The 20,895-nt window shown below is 43.1% G+C and overlaps 1 protein-coding gene across 2 annotated transcripts in view; it reads right to left on the minus strand.

The window, feature by feature from the left end:
• Positions 1 to 20,895, minus strand: part of LOC121571919 (retinoic acid receptor beta-like) — a 225,515-nt gene that overhangs the window by 95,074 nt on the left and 109,546 nt on the right. Inside the window, exon 1 of one of the 2 annotated variants that reach the window (XM_041883716.2) lies at positions 10,854 to 11,905. The exons of the other annotated variant lie outside the window; for it this stretch is intronic. Coding sequence (XP_041739650.1) covers positions 10,854 to 11,010 — 157 coding nt within the window. The 5' untranslated portion in view covers positions 11,011 to 11,905. Of the gene's footprint in view, positions 1 to 10,853; positions 11,906 to 20,895 lie in introns of those variants that run through there. 2 annotated transcript variants of the gene reach the window in all.

The following is a 20,895-nucleotide window of genomic DNA, read 5'->3' on the forward strand; positions in this document are numbered from 1 at the left end:
CAAATAAAGAAAAACCCTTGAATGAGTAGGAGTGTCCAAACTTTTGACTGGTACTGTATATCTGGGTTGCATACGGTTTACATGGCCCAACTTCACATGCGCATTAGCACTCAGTGCGCACATGGAGCAACGCAGCATCCAAAAACATGGCAAACATTGGATGAATATAAAATCGTAATATCTTCAGCTCTGAGTGATGGGGGGAAAAATCGTCCAACAATTATATGAATAATTCAGTGGATGTTTTGTGCACAAAGATGATGACTAAAGTGTCTTATTAGGAATTTTGAAATCTGACATCTCTATGTCTAAGGATATTGTCTTTCTGGGCCAGATGTCAGTTAAACTGCAGTACCGAAGCATGACTGGAGCAGTCGAAACTGTGCTTCCAGATCAGAACCCTGGCCCCTTGGGTGGCATAGCCTGGTCCCAGATCTGTTTGTGCTGTATAGCCAATTCCTATGGTCATTGTCATTGCCAAACAGAGAGAATGGCCTGAGAGATCTGGGACCAGCAGGCAGTGGTGTGGTGTGGTGAACGATCCTTATCCTCTGTCCCCGTCGCTGGCGAGCCGAATGTGGTGACGACTGTTGTCCCTCCTGGCTCAAGCAGGGGTCCAGTAAAACTCCCTAATCATCTCCATTAAATACAATCCAGCATCAGACAGTTTCCCTTTCGTTTCATAGTTGTTACCCTTCTTTTTATCCCCCCATCCATCCCCCCTCCGACCTCTTAGTTGTCGTTTCACATTCCCGCAAAATCAACTTGGTGTGAAAGCTGTGCCCATGGTCTGAATCACATTAAGCCTTGAAGAGAAGAACAGGGCCAGGGCCTAATTAAAATATCACGCTGTTATCTCAAGCATGGTCTGTCTGTCTGCTTCACTGTTTACAACAAAGGGAGAACCTGGCGTTGGACAGATGTGTGCTTGTTGTTGTTCAGCTACAAGGATGTAACTGCAGAGAAAACATGAGACTGTTGATACATGTGTATGGGAGCACACACGTGTATACACACACACAATACACACACTTAAGGAGGCAGGCACACACACAAACACGTGTGTGTGCACACATACACACACAAACACGTGAACACACACACCCACCCACCCACACACACACACACTCTTTAGGCACTATTATGCCAGCCCATGTCATACACAATCCATGCAATAAAAATCAGCAATTGATTGTATTACCTACAGTACCAGTCAAAAGTTTGGACACACCTACTCAAAGTGTTAAACAAATCAAAATATATTTTAGATTTTAGATTCTTCAAAGTAGCCACCCTTTGCCTTGATGACAGCTTTGCACACTCTTGGCATTCCCTCAATCAGCTTCACCTGGAATGCTTTTCCAACAGTCTTGAAGGAGTTCCCACATATGCTGAGCACTTGTTGGCTGCGTTTCCTTTCACTCTGTGGTTGGGTTGAGGTCAGGTGATTGTGGAGGCCAGGTCATCTGATGCAGCACTCCATCACTCTCCTTCTTGGTCAAATAACCCTTACACAGCCTGGAGGTGTGTTGGGTCATTGTCCTGTTGAAAAACAAATGATAGTCCCAATAAGCGCAAACCAGATGGGATGGCGTATAGCTGCAGAATGCTGTGGTAGCCATGCTGGTTAAGTGTGCCTTGAATTCTAAATAAATCACTGACAGTGTCTCCAGCAAAGCACCCCCACACCATCACACCTCCTCCTCCATGCTTCACGGTGGGAAATACAAATGCGGAGATCATCCGTTCACCTACTCTGCGTCTCACAAAGACACGGTGGTTGGAACCAAAAATCTCACATTTGGACTCATCAGACCAAAGGACAGATTTCCACAGGTTTAATGTCCATTGCTCGTGTTTCTTGGCCCAAGCAAGTCTCTTCTTCTTATTGGTGTCCTTTAGTAGTGGTTTCTTTGCAGCAATTCAACCATGAAGGCCTGATTCACGCAGTCTCCTCTGAACAGTTGATGTTGAGATGTGTCTGTTACTTGAACTCTGTGAAGCATTTATTTGGGCTGCAATTTCTGAGGCTGGTAACTCTAATGAACTTATCCTCTGCAGCAGAGGTAACTCTGGGTCTTCCTTTCCTGTGCCGGTCCTCATGAGAGCCAGTTTCATCATAGCGCTTGATGGTTTTTGCGACTGCACTTGAGGAAACTTTCAAAGTTCTTGAATGATGATGGACTATCATTTCTTGTTGCTTATTCGAGCTGTTCTTGCCATAACACGGACTTGGTCTTTTACCAAATAGGGCTATCTTCTGTATACCACCCCTACCTTGTCACAACACAACTGATTGGCTCAAACACATTAAGAAGGAAAGAAATTCCACAAATGAACTTTTAAGAAGGCACACCTGTTAATTGAAATGCATTCCAGGTGACTACCTCATGAAGCTGGTTGAGAGAATGCCAAGAGTGTGCAAAGCTGTCATCGAGGCAAAGGGTGGCTATTTGAAGAATATACAATATAAAATATAAATATAAAATTTGTTTAACACTTTTTTGGTTACTACATGATTCCATATGTGTTATTTCATAGTTTTGATGTCTTCACTATTTTTCTACAATGTAGAAAATAGTACAAATAAAGAAAAACCCTTGAATGAGTAGGTGTGTCCAAACTTTTGACTGGTACTGTACTTCACTAGAAGAAAAGAGGACAATGGGATGAGAGTCAACTAACCCCTTCTCATTGTATCCTTCGCACAACAATTTGTTTTACTGCTCATTCCCCCCAAAAAGAAGGCTTATGTGTGTGTATGTGAGTGTGTGTGCTTGTGCATGCCTGTGTGTGTTAACGGAGCGCAGCTCATAGTGAATAGATCTAATTAATACCCTTGGGGATTCCATGCACTGAATAAATAAATTAATAAAAAACAACGTTTCAATGACCTCTCTGGAAAGCTCTTCAAATCAAAGTCCAATTTATACTGTTCCTTATTTAAACATGAAAGGGGGCAGAGTGTTGCAAGACGAGTGCAATGCCACAAGGCTAATGTGTATGTAGTTTATGCATATGAAATAGTGGGGGTAAAGAAAGATAGCCCACTAGGTTCTATCTTGTTTTGCTCCATTGCCTTGGTGATGAATACAAGCCTGTTATCAGGGTAATTTGCAACACACACACACATATGCACACACACACACACCCTCTGTGCATGAATGGTAAATGGTTTTCTAATTGCATTGAAATGCTAATCAAAGGCACCTTGTGTGTGGTGATTAATGAACGTGATGAGTTACTTATACTTTTAATGTTCAAGACGATTTAATTACGTAGCACACACACACGCACACACACATACACAAGCACACACACACACAATGAACACACAGTGGTGTACTGTAATGACGGGGGAAATGATGACCTTTTCTATTAGTGATCACACCACAGTGACAAGATAATAGTCTTATCAATCATGAATGGAACACTGCACTAGCTACTACACCTGGAGAATATTATAAATCTATGGAATACAGTTATTGCATTCTCTGTATTCTCTCATGTAAGGCGTTCAGACAAACACACACACAAAGGCAAACACACACACACACCTTTCATATACATAGGATATACGCAGTATGCACATATGTGGGATTAAATCTGCACCCCTAAAAACGAAAAACATTTGTCATAAGAAACTAGCTCCCTGGTATACAGAAAATACCCGAGCTTTGAAGCAAGCTTCCAGGAAATTGGAACGGAAATGGCGCCACACCAAACTGGAAGTCTTCCGACTAGCTTGGAAAGACAGTACCGTGCAGTACCGAAGAGCCCTCACTGCTGCTCGATCATCCTACTTTTCCAACTTAATCGAGGAAAATAAGAATAATCCAAAATTTCTTTTTGATACTGTTGCAAAGCTAACTAAAAAGCAGCATTCCCCAAGAGAGGATGGCTTTCACTTCAGCAGTAATAAATTCATGAACTTCTTTGAGGAAAAGATCATGACCATTAGAAAGCAAATTACGGACTCCTCTTTGAATCTGCGTATTCCTCCAGGGCTTAGCTGTCCTGGATCTGCACAACTCTGCGAGGGCCTGGGATCGGGAGAGACACTTAAGTGTTTTAGTACTATATCTCTTGACACAATGATGAAAATAATCATGGCCTCTAAACCTTCAAGCTGCATACTGGATCCTATTCCTACTAAACTGCTGAAGGAGCTGCTTCCTGTGCTTGGCCCTCCTATGTTGAACATAATAAACAGCTCTCTATCCACCGGATGTGTACCAAACTCACTAAAAGTGGCAGTGATAAAGCCTCTCTTGAAAAAGCCAAACCTTGACCCGGAAAATATAAAAAACTATCGGCCTATATCGAATCTTCCATTCCTCTCAAAAATTTTAGAAAAAGCTGTTGCGCAGCAACTCACTGCCTTTCTGAAGACAAACAATGTGTACGAAATGCTTCAGTCTGGTTTTAGACCCCATCATAGCACTGAGACTGCACTTGTGAAGGTGGTAAATGACCTTTTAATGGCGTCAGACCGAGGCTCTGCATCTGTCCTCGTGCTACTAGACCTTAGTGCTGCCTTTGACACCATCGATCACCACATTCTTTTGGAGAGACTGGAAACCCAAATTGGTCTACACGGACAAGTTCTGGCCTGGTTTAGATCTTACCTGTCGGAAAGATATCAGTTTGTCTCTGTGAATGGTCTGTCCTCCGACAAATCAACTGTACATTTCGGTGTTCCTCAAGGTTCCGTTTTAGGACCACTATTGTTTTCACTATATATTTTACCTCTTGGGGATGTTATTCGAAAACATAATGTTAACTTTCACTGCTATGCGGATGACACACAGCTGTACATTTCAATGAAACATGGTGAAGCCCCAAAATTGCCCTCGCTAGAAGCCTGTGTTTCAGACATAAGGAAGTGGATGGCTGAAAACGTTTTACTTTTAAACTCGGACAAAACAGAGATGCTTGTTCTAGGTCCCAAGAAACAAAGAGATCTTCTGTTAAATCTGACAATTCATCTTGATGGTTGTAAAGTCGTCTCAAATAAAACTGTGAAGGACCTCGGTGTTACTCTTGACCCTGATCTCTCTTTTGACGAACATATCAAGACTGTTTCAAGGACAGCTTTTTTCCATCTACGTAACATTGCAAAAATCAGAAATGTTCTGTCCAAAAATGATGCAGAAAAATTAATCCATGCATTTGTTACTTCTAGGTTAGACTGCTGCAATGCTCTATTTTCCGGCTACCCGGATAAAGCACTAAATAAACTTCAGTTAGTGCTAAATACGGCTGCTAGAATCCTGACTAGAACCAAGAAATTTGATCATATTACTCCAGTGCTAGCTTCCCTACACTGGCTTCCTGTTAAGGCAAGGGCTGATTTCAAGGTTTTACTGTTAACCTATAAAGCGTTACATGGGCTTGCTCCTACCTATCTTTCCGAGTTGGTCCTGCCGTACATACCAATACGTACGCTACGGTCACAAGACGCAGGCCTCCTAATTGTCCCTAGAATTTCTAAGCAAACAGCGGGAGGCAGGGCTTTCTCCTATAGATCTCCATTTTTATGGAACAGTCTGCCTACCCATGTGAGAGACGCAGACTCGGTCTCAACCTTTAAGTCTTTACTGAAGACTTATCTCTTCAGTAGGTCATATGATTGAGTGTAGTCTGGCCCAGGAGTGTGAAGGTGAACGGAAAGGCTCTGGAGCAACGAACAGCCCTTGCTGTCTCTGCCGGGCCGGTTCCCCTCTCCACTGGGGTTCTCTGCCTCTAACCCTGTTGCAGGGGCTGAGTCACTGGCTTGCTGGTGCTCTTTCATGCCGTCCCTGGGAGGGGTGCGTCACTTGAGTGGGTTGAGTTACTGACGTGATCTTCCTGTCTGGGTTGGCGCCCCCCCCTTGGTTTGTGCTGTGGTGGAGACCTCTGTGGGCTATACTCGGCCTTGTCTCAGGATTGTAAGTTGGTGGTTGAGGATATCCCTCTAGTGGTGCGGGGGCTGTGCTTTGGCAGAGTGGGTGGGGTTATATCCTTCCTGTTTGGCCCTGTCCGGGGGTTTCTTCGGATGGGGCCACAGTGTCTCCGGACCGCTCCTGTCTCAGCCTCCAGTATTTATGCTGCAGTAGTTTATGTGTCGGGGGCTGGGGTTAGTTGGTTATACCTGGAGTACTTCTCCTGTCTTATCCAGTGTCCTGTGTGAATTTAAGTATGCTCTCTCTAATTCTCTCGTTCTCTCTTTCTCTCTGAGAACCTGAGCCCTAGGACCATACGTCAGGACTACCGGGCATGATGACACCTTGCTGTCCCCAGTCCGCCTGGCCTTGCTGCTATTCCAGTTTCAACTGTTCTGCCTGCGGTTACGAAACCCCTACCTGTCCCAGACCTGCTGTTTTCAACTCTTAATGATCGGCTATGAAAAGCCAACTGAGAGACCTGAGCCCTAGGACCATACGTCGGGACTACCGGCCGTGGTGACTCCTTGCTGTCCCCAGTCCGCCTGGCCTTGCTGCTATTCCAGTTTCAACTGTTCTGCCTGCGGTTATGGAACCCCTACCTGTCCCAGACCTGCTGTTTTCAACTCTTAATGATCGGCTATGAAAAGCCAACTGAGATTTATTCCTGATTATTATTTGACCATGCTTGTCACTTATGAACATTTTTGAACATCTTGGCATGGTTCTGTTATAATCTTCACCCGGCACAGCCAGAAGAGGACTGGCCACCCCTCATAGCCTGGTTCCTCTCTAGGTTTCTTCCTAGGTTTTCGCCTTTCTAGGGAGTTTTTCCTAGCCACCGTGCTTCTACACCTGCATTACTAGCTGTTTGGGGTTTTAGGCTGGGTTTCTGTACAGCACTTCGAGATATTAGCTGATGTAAGAAGGGCTATATAAAATAAAATTGAATTGAAAAATTGAATTGAATAACAGTTCAGCTAAACCATCAATTAAGATGATCAAATTTAGGTTGAAACTGAAATATGAGGATTTAACAACAATGTAATGAAACCAAAGCCATACCTATGGTTTTCACTGTAGACAAATTGCATCAGATGGTGCAAATGTAGAACTGAAATTTGCATCTACAAACCCTTTAAAATGAAAAGAAAACTGTAAATTGTTATAAATTATGGTTATTATTTTAAATATTGTGTATCGATTTATTATCATTTCATTATTTATTTATTAATACAGTGATTATTGTTTTATATATAGGAATAGGATTTATGTGGGATTAAATCTGCTTTGCCAGATAAACAAATGTGCTATATTTTATATGGCATAAAAAGGCCAAATATAAACAAATCTAATTAAACAAATAAAGAGAGGCTATTCATATTATTGTATAGGATATGAATAGCTTAGTAAAACCAACGTAGCCTACTGTAGGAGCGCAGTGAAGTGGGGTGAGTAGGGGGTGAATAGTAGCCACCTTTTCCACTTTCGCTGCTACTGATAAGGGCCACTTCACTGTGATTTGTGCCTCTAGAGCAAACACGTCCTGGGAAGTGTAGTGAAGTGACAGACAGTGCGGCAGTGCTTAACATTATCTGCTCTCCAGTCGTTATACTATTAAAATAAATCAAGTGTCGGGGCCGGGCCAGGGAGAGGGCTTAAACAAACACTTGACTTGCCAGGAGATCACGCCTTCTCATGAAGCGGAGTGGAGGGGCCTCAGGCAAACACACACAGATAAGCCAAGTATTCCATAAGCTAAGGTTATTATCTGACTGCAAACCACTGACTTCTGCTCATGAGTGTGTGATAGGATAGACAGACTAGCCTACTTCTGTGAGTCAGTGTGTAAAAAAAAACATGTTTAGCAATGTTCTGCATATGGAGTGCGTAAAGAGTGAGTGAATGTGTGCCATCATTCTTGTCAGAAGAAAAAGGGTCTGTCTCATACGGAAAGTATTCAGACCCCTTGACCTTTTCCACATTTCTTTACATTACAGCCTTATTCTAAAATTGATTAAATTGTTTTTTTTCTTCATCAATCTACACACAATACCCCATAATGACAAAGCAAAAACAGGTTTTTAGAAATGTTTGCAAATTCATAAAAAATTAAAAACGGAAATATCACATTTACATAAGTATTCAGACCCTTTACACAGTACTTTGTTGAAGCACCTTTGCAGCGATTACAGCCTCGAGTCTTCTTGGGTATGACGATAAAAGCTTGGCAAACATGTATTTGGGGAGTTTCTCCCATTCTTCTCTGCAGATCCTCTCAAGCTCTGTCAGGTTGGATGAAGAGCGTCTCTGCACAGCTATTTTCAGGTCCCTCCAGAGATGTTAGATCGGGTTCAAGTCTGGGCTCTGGCTGGGCCACTCAACGACATTCAGAGACTTGTCCCGAAGCCACTTCTGCGTTGTCTTGGCTGTGTGCTTAGGGTCGTTGTCCTGTTGGAAGATTAACCTTCGCCCCAGTCTGAGGTCCTGAGTGCTCTGGAGCAGGTTTTCAGCAAGGATCTCTCTGTACATTGATCCATTCATCCTTCCCTCGATCCTGACTAGTCTCCCAGTCCCTGCCTCTGAAAAACATCCCCACAGCATGATGCTGCCACCACCATGCTTCACCGTAGGGATGGTGCCAGGTTTCCTCCAGATGTGACGCTTGGCATTCAGGCCAAAGAGTTCAATCTTGGTTTCATCAGACCAGAGAATCTAGTTTCTTATAGTCTGAGAGTCCTTTAGGTGCCTTTTGGCAAACTCCAAGCGGGCTGTCATGTGCCTTTTACTGAGGAGTGGCTTCCGTCTGGCCACTCTACCATAAAGGCCTGATTGGTGGAGTGCTGCAGATATGGTTGTCCTTCTGGAAGGTTCTCCCATCTCCACAGAGAACCTCTGGAGCTCTGTCAGAGTGACAATCCGATTATTGGTCACCTCCCTGACCAAGGCCCTTCTCCCCCGATTTCTCAGTTTGGCCGGGTGGCCTGCTCTAGGAAGAGTCTTGGTGGTTCCAAACATCTTCCATTTAAGAATGATGGAGGCCATTGTGTTCTTGGGGACCTTCAATGCTGCAGACATTTTTTGGTACCCTTCCCCAGATCTGTGCCTCGACACAATCCTGTCTCGGAGCTCTACGGACAATTCATTCGACCTTATGGCTTGGTTTTTGCTCTGACATGCACTGTCAACTGTGGGACCTTATATAGACAGGTGTGTGCCTTTCCAAATCATGTCCAATCAATTGAATTTACCACAGGTGGACTCCAATCAAGTTGTAGAAACATATCAAGGATGATCAATGGAAACAGGATGCACCTGAGATCAATTTCGAGTCTCATAGCAAAGGGTCTGAATACTCATGTAAATAAGTTTTTTTTTAAATATATATATATATATATTTTTTATTAGCAAACATTTCTAAGAACCTGTTTTCGCTTTGTCATTATGGGGTATGCGTGTAGATTGATGAGGACAAAAAAAAGATTTAATACATTTTAGAATAAGGCTGTAACGTAACAAAATGTGGAAAAAATCAAGAGGTCTGAATACTTTCCGAATGCACTGTAAAACAGGTATGTCTATAGACTTGGAGCAAGCCGTTCAGAATGAAGCTTGTTGAAGAGTTGGCTGGCCATTTATCTAAATCAGTTTCAGAGCGAGAGAGAGAGAATACAACCCATATTTATGTTTATTTATTTTCCCTTTTGGACTTTAACTATTTGCACATCGTTACAACACTGTATATAGCCATAATATGACATTTGAAATGTCTCTATTCCTTTGAAACATTTGTGAGTGTAATGTTTACTGTTCATTTTTTATTGTTTATTTCACTTTGGTTTATGATCTATTTCACTTGCTTTGGCAATGTAAACATGTTTCCCAGAGAGCGAGACTTGCGAGCATCTCTATGCTCTGCGTCCCGGGGTTATAGCTGCCCCCTGCCCCCTGTCATCTCTCTTTTGCTGGGAGGGAGGGTGGGAGGGAGGGAGGTGTCAAGGAACAGCCTGCCGGTGTTTACTCTGTGCATTCCTCTGCCCAGTGTAGGGACCAGGAGATCACATACTGACTGTGTCTCAAATGGCACCCTATTCCCTATAGTGTGCACTACTTTTAACCAGGTCCCCATAGGGCTCTGGTCAAAAGTACTGCACAATGTAGGGAATAGGGTGCCATTTGAGATGCAACTACTGAACATACATCAGCCTGCTGTAGGGAGCTGTTTCCAACTCCATAATTTACGACCCAAGTGTGTACAGATGAAATATGACATGGCTAGGACTAGGAGGAATGCTTCAAGCACAGGGCCATGTCACAGTGACAGGACAAAAAAAGTGTGAGTTGTTACAAATGAACTCAATGGCTGCTCTACAAGTCATTTGAGATATAAGTACGATTTATGTTTTTTTTTATGATGGACAATAAAGTATCTATTCTATTCCGTTCTATTCTTGCTTATGTTTAATTCTCTAAGAAGTTATCTAACTAGTTAACACTCAGACACAGGTACGCCCTACAACACTGTTTATAGCACATTAGGGTGATTTAAGGGGCAATGATGGCGGTGTGGGAGTCACAAGTGAAGTGTGTGTGTGTGTGTGTGTGTTTGCGCGTGTGTGTGTGTGTGTGTGTGTGTGTGTGTGTGTGTGTGTGTGTGTGTGTGTGTGTGTGCGTGTGCTGGGCATATTTAATGTGTGGTCATTAAACGCATCAGATGAGAGGAAATGAGAAGACAGGAAACACTGTGAGGAGGGGTGCATGGACACAAAATAAAGAGATGATCAATGAGATAGCGCGATTAAGTGGACAAGCCACGCACATCATGGCTATTATAATTTCATTATGTCATTATTATGATAGGCTACTGTTATGAAGCTACTAGGCCTTAGACACGTGAAATGCAACGGAAGGGAACAAAAGTGAACCTACACTGTGCGCTCCGGCGGTGTTGCCAGTCTCTCTGAGCGAGCCCGCTGAAGCACGCTTTCAGTGCCTTCTCTTGTAGCATACACGAAGAGGGACTCGAAGTGTAGAAATCCAACATTTGTCCAGGGCTCACCGCTAGCACATCCATACAATCAAACATGATTTCCCTTAGTCGCAACAGTCTGCCTGTTATTGAGTGCCTTTAAAATATCCTTTAGGTGTGGATAAGAATCGCGAACAAAAGTGCACACAACTCCATCAAAGTCTGCCCCTTTCTTGGCACGTAAAATATTGTTCTTCTTCCCAGACTATTAGAATCCTGAATTATGACAGACAACACCGCTAAAAGCTTGTAATTGACCCAAATTATGATTTGCCATTTTCCTCCGGTGTCCGGTTGTTGAGACGAAAAGGTGTCAGCCAGTCAACCACCTCCGTAACATTACAACGTGTGTCAGCCAGTCTGTCACCTCCGTAACATTACAACGTGTGTCAGCCAGTCTGTCACCTCCGTAACGTCCCAACGTGTGTCAGCCAGTCAGTTACCTCCGTAAGGTCCCAACGTGTGTCAGCCAGTCAGTTACCTCCGTAACGTTCCAACGTGTGTCAGCCAGTCTGTCACCTCCGTAACGTTCCAACGTGTGTCAGCCAGTCTGTCACCTCCGTAACATTACAACGTGTGTCAGCCAGTCAGTTACCTCCGTAACGTCCCAACGTGTGTCAGCCAGTCAGTTACCTCCGTAAGGTCCCAACGTGTGTCAGCCAGTCAGTTACCTCCGTAAGGTCCCAACGTGTGTCAGCCAGTCAGTTACCTCCGTAACGTTCCAACGTGTATATCCTATATATATTTTTTGCACAGCCCCGTCCGGTGCGCTTAACAACAAGCTCCTCGCTCGAGCCCGCCGTACTGAAAATATGTTCTTATAAATATTACAGATCGCGTTTTAAAACCACATCTCCCTGTTTGGATGTCGAATGGGTTATCCTGCCTCCATGCAGCTCATTTCCTACTAGTTTGGTCACAGAAAATGAAAGATTGAATTGCCTAATATATGCGAGTGAACTTTCTATGAACCCATCCGAGGCTGCTAACCTTCAAATGACCCAACCAGTCTGACATCACCAAGTCCCAGGATTCTCACACAAAGTGCAGCGCGAGCCTCACAACCAGCAGCAGCAGCCGGAGCCAGACAGAAAGAATAAACGCAGGCAGCTTGAGCTCACAGCGTATAATGTTATTTTCCCTCGAAAGAACACGATACACGATATTTTCTTGCGATAAAAACACATTTCTAAATTCATGAATCAAAGTAGCTCACTTAGATTTGTTCACGATTTAGCCTACCATGTAGGCTAGTACTGTGTATCACAGCAAAATTATAGGCTACAATTGTTTAAAAGATGATGCATTTTATGTTTCAATAAAAACAAAACGAAGCAATCTGATGAAGAAAAAAATAGAGATAAAGTACATTTTAACGTAAAAAAAAATCGATTTCTGAGTTTTACAAAAACGTTACATTGTAACTGTCAAGTCTCGTGCACTTGTTTTGTCTGTAGCCTAGGCTACTTCAGACAGCTCGTGAACAGTGAAGAAGTATGTGATCAGAGAAATTCCATATAGTGCAATGTTATTACGTAGCCTAGGCTATGAGTTTTGACATGCTCACTGCTTCAAGATGTTTTCTTATTATTTTATGACCAATAGTTAGTTATTTTAAAAATGGATATGTCGACATGAAATACAACAGGAACGTGTGTAACAAAACTGATAAAGTAAAGTCTCAGTTGTTGTTTATTCTCACATGTGCATTACTGCAAGGGAAGCAATAAAAATGATTGAATTACCATTTGAAATCCATAACAGAATTAGGAAAGTTAAATCTGAATCTTCATGACTGTTTATATGGGCTACTTAATCTATGCATTATACGCACTGTTACCGGCAGGGACATTTTCATTTCTCTAAATCCTATTATTGTATGAAATAAGTTTGTAAGATAAGGGTTTTGGTAAGGTAACTTGGGCATTTATAAAATATGAATAATACTGTAGTTTGAGTGTTTGACACTTTGTGTTGTGAAGAACCAAAGAAAGATCTAAAGTAGAAGATACACTCAAGTATGGAATTTGTGGAATTTATGGAAAATGTGTTTTTCAAAATGACAAATGTGCATTGAAATAACCCGACTTAGAGTTCAGAGAAAATAAGCAGGAAGTATAAGGAAATATTGGTCCTTTGTAGTTGGTTGGGGAATTGGGTGCACCATGGATATGGAAATCAGAGTTAGTTTGAAGCTTTTCTCTCTCTCTCTCTCTCTCTCTCTCTCTCTCTCTCTCTCTCTCTCTCTCTCTCTCTCTCTCTCTCTCTCTCTCTCTCTCTCTCTCTCTCTCTCTCTCTCTCTCTCACGTGATTGGGAGCAGTAGTAGTCTGAACTCCACGACTATCTAAACATCCCATTAACCATCTCTCTAACCCTGCATGTGCCACACACACACACACACACACACACACACACACACACACACACACACACACACACACACACACACACACACAGTCTAACCCCTTTAGAAAGACCCAACATAACTAATGTCCCTGCTCCGCACCTCTATCTCTCTGTTTTTAAAGCTACAATCTGTCATATTTCAGTGATTATAAATCATTAATAGAAATAGCCATTGAACAGCAGTAATTATTACAGATAACACCTTTAAGCTGATATCTTTATAAAACATATTATGATTTCCTGGTTGTACCGGAGTTGCTCAGGGTCTAATTCATTATCCTGCTATAGGCTACTGCTGAGCTGTACTTCCTTGAATGTTGAGAGAGGAGGTGTAGCATGTTATTGAGCCCATTATACAGTGATAACCTAGTGGGTGGGTGATCCGCTGTGGTAAAATAATAACTTTATACTATGCAATTATATTCAGTTCTGTTATGTAGAATACTATCATTATGTGATATTGCAGACATTAATTCAGCTGTTAACTACCCTGTTTTCTGGGCAGTCGAACGAGTAGAGCAGAGGCTGTGCATAAAGTAGAGAATCCCACACATGCAGAGAAACTTTGGACCTTTAGCTGTCAGGAAGGGGTCCAGAGAAGTCGGTTCCGCAGTCACTCCAAAATAATAATTAGCTCATTAGGTATTCCTTCAACTTGTTTAATTGGTTACACCCTGACTTACAATATCCAGACTTAAAATTTGCCACAAAAAAGTAAGTATCTCTATTTTAAAGTAATTTCAACTACAATATAAGCTCAATTACAACCAGGTTTGGGGTCAATTCATTTTTAAATTGAAGCTGAACTGAATTGAATTAATTGAATTCATAAATTGAAAAATCCTCAGTGACAAATGGGTGAACTTTGTTTCACCTGCTTGACTTGACTAAAATGAAAACTGAAGTGACCCCCAACCCTTCCACAAACCACAAGGGGACTGATTACATGTTATGTTGTATGTTTCTAACCCAGATAAGAAACAGTGAAAGTAAACAGCCTGGTTCTGATAATGGGTGCTTATTAACAACAACATCATAGCTATTGTCTCACTGAAAGTACTTGACAAAGTAGACAAACACTGAAGACTTCAACAGCAAACACTGAGGAAGACTTGATGAGTTCTTGTCATAACTTGTGATTATGTTGCGTGGATGGGATGAACATGTTTTATAGAGAGAGATAGTTTCAGGGAGGCTCAGCGGGTGCTCTTCTCTTTTACAGAGGAGGAGAGACTGATCCCCTTGATGCTGATGAATAATGTAGCAGAGCCGAGAGAGTGGACAGAGCGGAGAGCTGAAAAGGACCCCCTGTCCCCCCCACGTACAGCCTACACCACCTGCCCCGTGACGGCTCGCCCCACTGTAACAGTAACCTACCTGTGCCTGTATCCCCTCCCCCCTCTCCACACACCCCCTCCCTCCACTACCCCATTAGGAACCCCTGAGCCCCCCTCTCCCTGTTACACCACCTGCACCCCCCCACACTCCCCGATCGCCCCACTGTAACAGTAACCTACCTGCACCCCCTTCCACCACCTGCCCCCCACGGCTGGCTCGCCCCACTGTAACAATAACCCACATGCACTCCCACCCCCTCCCTCACCCCACCCCCATCAACCCCATAAGCCAGACCCATCCAGGTAATTCATCCACCTGGTTTAGATTCACCTGTAATTAGAAGGTGATAATGAACCTGTCTATCAAGATAAGACACTTTCTGACATCAAGTGCTCCTGCAGGTCCTGCAGCTCCCTGGGAGCCCGCTGCCAAAAACCGAGTGGGCCATGACCATGATAAAGTCCTACAGCCCATCATTTAATAAGGCTGGACAAAGCAACAAAGCTTGACGTTTAGGCTACACATACGGAACATGCAGGACAGGTAGCAGGTAGTAGCCATTGGTGCTATCTAGTTTGAGCTCACTCAGGAAAGAGACTTTCAATCATTGCTTAAAGCGCGCGCAAGAGACAGAGAGAGAGCGAGAGAGAGAGAAAGAAAGAGAGAGAGAGAGAGAGAGAGAGGGAGGATAGCATTACCACTGTATGTTCGTTCCGCAACTTCAGGTATCTTTTACAGTATTTCGCATTTATTTTTCATGAGAAAACTTTTGATAGCATATTAATGGAGAGGATGGAGGATTTTAGCACTGGCAGTAATTCCTGCTTGGGTCGCTCAGCGTTCAGATAGCTATGTTTAGTTACCCTTGCACTCTGCTTATTTAATTGAAGCCGCATGACTAAAGAGGAATATGACGGTGGGTAGCTCTATTTTCCAATGGAATTACAGATCATGCCAACGCACACGTTCGGGATTCTCTGGTTAGGAAGTAATGTGATATGCAGAAAATGAAGAGAGATTAATTTGTTCTATGCTAAAGATCTTTAGTTTTTTCTGTTCTTGTGCCTGAGCTTTTAAGGACTCAGTTATCACTTTGTCTGATAGAGATACTTTTTTGTCACTTTCATTTTATTTTATTGAGTCTTGCCCAACAGCATTTGCCAATACTCAAATATAATATTATTTATTGGAGATAAGTTTGTGTTTCATGTCAATGATACAATTATATTTTCACCTCCAATAAACAAATAAAGGAGTATGTTTCATACAATATCTTTATTCTGAGCTCCCTGACAAAGACCAGACAAAGCCCTTTCCTTCTGCAGCCAGCACTAAATGCAATGGACTCCAAGTGGATAAAGTTGTGAAGAGGTGGAGGAAATGGAGGGACGGGAGTGGACGAAATGGAGGGGTGTAGAAGTGGAAAGACAGAGAGATGGGGTGGAAGGAGAGGAGAGAAGTGTGGAAAGAGCAAACGGAACACACCGTTTGTGAGAAAACCACTCAAACCAAACAAACCCCAAAAGTGCTGAAAGATCCATTTATTTTCACCTCTTCTCTTTTCTCTACTTCTTTTCACACCTCTTGTTTTTTTCACAGTTAACACAACATGTTTTCATTCTCTCTGTTAGTACATGTCTTTCCACAGCTTGTGTCTTAGTTTGCACTGTGTGGCCCTGATAGGGGCTCTAAATAGTCACCAATAACAAAAAAAGGAAGAGTTTTGAAGGCTGATATTCTCCAGTTCTCTGTGACTCTTTGACCCTGTTTGGGGCATTCTGTTTTCTCTTCCTCCTCACTCAACCCCACACACGTTAAATAAACCAAACACACCCAGAGTCCAGAGTCTACCCCCTACTTTATGATCTATTCAGTTAGAACAAACCATTCCCCCACAAATATTGTTATTTCCGACAGTATTCAAAACAATATTGTTTATGCGATCAGTGTTCAAGGGTTCTGTATTGTTCTGTACAGAGCCCTGATCAAAAGTAGTGCACTAAATAGGGAATAGGGTGCCATTTGGGATGCAGACATATTATGATGTTTGTAGGTTGTTTCATAACTGTTTGCTGGAGCATAATACTGTAAAAGCAATGGTACTGTGTGCAGTGTTATTAACTCCATATGAGAGGAATGTCGTCTCTACACTTACACTATGTGTAAGGATATAATGGAGAACGCATTGCCTGACATTGACTAATTGATTGAGTAGTTGCATTATATTTTTTCAATAGTTCAACACAACAATCCAAAGCATGGATCAATGTCTATAGAAATCCATCTCACAGTATCAATATTCTTTACTATCGCTAGATGAATTGAGACTGTGTACAGTAGCTTCACAATGGATGCCTTGTGGTCCTCTGTAGCTCAGCTGGTAGAGCACGGCGATTGTAACGCCAAGGTAGTGGGTTCGATCCCCGGGACCACCCATACACAAAAATGTATGCACGCATGACTGTAAGTCGCTTTGGATAAAAGCGTCTGCTAAATGGCATATTATTATTATTCAAACAATAGAGAGAAAGCGAGAGAGAGAGAGAGAGAGAGAGAGAAAGACAAGATATGATGGAACAGAACAGAACAGTGGAGACAGACATGGAGTCATTGTGATTGTAAAATGTATGACTGAGCGCTTAGACTCTCCCACCTCAGGAAGTCATTGTAGAACCTCAAGTACCACATTACGACCTTGTTCCTCTCAGGACAATACCTAATAAACATCAACATCTGTGTGGGTGATCTTGATTGGTTTATTAAGACGTTTATCAGTGTAGCAGAGGCCAGGGGTGCAGAGGGAGGAGAGAGTGAGAGCCTTACATTACAAATTAGCAGACACACACATGCCCAGGAACACACACACACTCATTTAGAGCAGGCATTTTAAGTACCACAGTAATGCAATGGGTCCCCTGTTGGGTATTTGGATCAATGTAGACGGTATAATTACACTTGAGTCTAACTGTCTTAATGTGAGCTCACACACTTCTCTCTCTCCCATACAAAGAACTGGCAGCGCCACTGGACTCATTTTCATCAGCCGTAAGTAACGTGTGTGTGTGTGTGTGTGTGTGTAAACCATTAGAGGTCATTACAGTTAATAAGAGCATTTGTATAACAAATGAGTGATGTGAAATAATTGAGGATTTTTTTGCTAATAGTCCTCCTAACGTGTTAAATGCAGTAAATAAAAGGAATGATACACACGCCCACCTTAATTACAAACATTTGTTTATCTCGACTAGCTACGTTGTTAATAACCGCTAATGTTATATGCACATCCCAGCCCACCAGGGTTAGGGTCAATTCAGTTTTAATTAAGTCAATTCAGTTTAAGCGGAACCTTTAAACCTACACAAATGGCTTCTAGTGGCAGAAACTCACACTTTTATTCTAGTGGCAGTCAAAAGACAGTGATTTCCTGTTGTATGTGGTCAATGAGCTTCCTAACATCACATTAAGAGAGTACAGTAACCGTACAACAATACACCTGTATCGCTCAGCCTCTCCAGAGGGAAATGATTTCATTTCAGAGGGAGTGATGGTGGAGCACCATCAAATCCTCCTTAATGGTAGATGATGGCGCTGGAGGGGGAGGGGTTGGGAGAAGAAGATATGTTCAAATAAATTAATAGAAAAGAGAGAGAGCACAATTAGAAGAGAGGATTAGGTGAATGGGCGAACATTGAGGGACATTTTTGTGTTTCCTGCTATTTGTGCTGATATCAACGATATATCTGTTCATTATTGTAACTTAGAGAACATCTCTAAATGTTACCTTCAATGGTTAAAAAGGCTGTCAATTCATCACACTAACAAAGCTCAATAGAAATTAGAGTAAAAAGGGAGAGAAAGAGATGCAGGCAGCAAAGCTATCATCAGAACCTAATCAGTCTCCCTCTCTGTAATCTGTCAAATAAAAGTTTTGAGCCTACCCTCAAAATAGGCTGTAATATAATATTTGAAAAATACTTTTGGGAAAATACTTAAGACACACCTGAGCCTTTCCTCCACACAGAAACCCTCCAGCCTCCTTCTTAACCTCCCTCCCCTCCATCCTTCCATCCTCCCCCCTGTTTCCTGTGGAGGTGTGAAGGAGCCTCATCCTCCACATCCTCCAGCCAAACAGCCTCCTGATCAGCCCTGCAGGCTTCTGAGTGTCTCTGGGAGGGATTACTGGTGTTCAGACAGCTTCACACAGTGAGCCCCGGACCGTCTGATCAGAGAGTAGCGCTACTATCACACCATCTCTCCCCACACCTCCCTACACCTTGCCTGGCCCCGCATCGCCCCTGAGGCCTGTGATTTCACACAGATTAGCACTCAAAGTCCCCTAAACTCTCCCTCAGTACTCCCTGTATCGATGGCCATCTCAAACGCAGACGCACACTTAAGAGTCTATCAGAGTCCAAAGGCGTGTACGCGTACGCACAGCAGTGTTCTAGAATATTGGATCATTGGATTTCATTCTTTGCCTCAAGCTATTTCTCCAACTGTCAACACATTCAAATAGATAGAGGACACGTACGCAGAGCTGCATTGGTTGGGAAATTTGGGGAGGTGCGCATTCGGGCTGTGCGTGCACCGCAGATGGTGATCTCAGAGACGCGTAGCTATGCCACAATGGGACGTCGGACTATAGCGTCTCCGCTTCTGTCGAACACACACGCTACGCTTGAGACACATACACAGACACACACTGACAAGATAAGACTTACACACTTAAAGACACACACACACACAAATAGTTGCTCTACCTCACAAAGACGCAAACACCTACACAGAAAGGGAAAAAATATAATATCTATTGTTTACAGGAAACTCACTCTACAAATATAGATGAAGTTGGGTGGAAAAAGGACTGGGAGGGAGAAATATCAAATCAAATCAAATCAAAATTTATTTGCCACATGCGCCGAATACAACAGGTGTTAGACCTTACAGTGAAATGCTTACTTACAAGCCCTTAACCAACAATGCAGTTTTAAGAAAAATAAGTGTTAAGTAAAAAATAGATAAGTAAAAAATAAAAATAATTAAAGAGCAGCAGTAAAATAAAATAACAGTAGGGAGGCTATATACAGGGGGTACCGGTACAGAGTCAATGTGCGGGAGCACAAGTTAGTCGAGGTAATTGTGGTAATATGTACATGTAGGTAGAGTTCAAGTGACTATGCATAGATAATAAACAGACAGTAGCAGCAGCGTGAAAGCGGGGGTGGGGTGGGGTGTTGTGGGGGGGACAATGTAAATAGTACAGGTAGCCATGATTAGCTGTTCAGGAGTCTTATGGCGTGCGGGTAGAAGCTGTTAAGAAGCCTTTTGGACCTAGACATGGCGCACCGGTACCGCTTGCTGTGTGGTAGCAGAGAGAACAGTCTATGACTAGGGTCTTTGACAATTTTTAGCGCCTTCCTCTGACACTGCATGGTATAGAGGTCCTGGATGGCAGGAAGCTTGGCCCCAGTGATGTACTGGGCCGTACGCACTACCCTCTGTAGTGCCTTGCGGTCGGAGGCCGAGCAGTTGCCATACCAGGCAGTGATGCAACCAGTCAGGATGCCCTCGATGGTGCAGCTGTAGAACCTTTTGAGGATCTGAGGACCCATGCCAAATCTTTTCAGACTCCTGAGGGGAAATAGGCTTTGCGTGCCCACTTCAGGACTGTCTTGGTGTGTTTGGACCATGATAGTTTGTTGGTGATGTGGACACCAAGGAACTTGAAGCTCTCAACCTGTTCCACCATAGCCCAGTCGATGAGAATGGGGGCGTGCTCAGTCCTCTTCTTTTTCCTGTAGACCACAATCATCTCCTTTGTCTTGATCACGTTGAGGGAGAGGTTGTTATCCTGGCACCACACGGCCAGGTCTCTGACCTCCTCCCTATAGGCTGTCTCATTGTTGTCGGTGATCAGGCCTACCACTGTTGTGTCGTTGGCAAACTTAATGATGGTGTTGGAGTCGTGCCTGGCCACAGACGTTAGTGCTACGGGTCGGTAGTCATTTAGGCTGGTTATCTTGGTGTTCTCGGCCACAGGGACTATGGTGGTCTGCTTGAAACATGTTGGTATTACAGACTCAGTCAGGGACATGTTGAAAATGTCAGTGAAGACACTTGCCAGTTGGTCAGCGTATGCTCGACGTACGCATCCTGGTAATCCAACTGGCCCTGCGGCCTTGTGAATGTTGACCGGC

This window comes from Coregonus clupeaformis, chromosome 8 (genome assembly GCF_020615455.1).
Source record: "Coregonus clupeaformis isolate EN_2021a chromosome 8, ASM2061545v1, whole genome shotgun sequence".
In the NCBI taxonomy this organism is placed as follows: domain Eukaryota; kingdom Metazoa; phylum Chordata; class Actinopteri; order Salmoniformes; family Salmonidae; genus Coregonus; species Coregonus clupeaformis.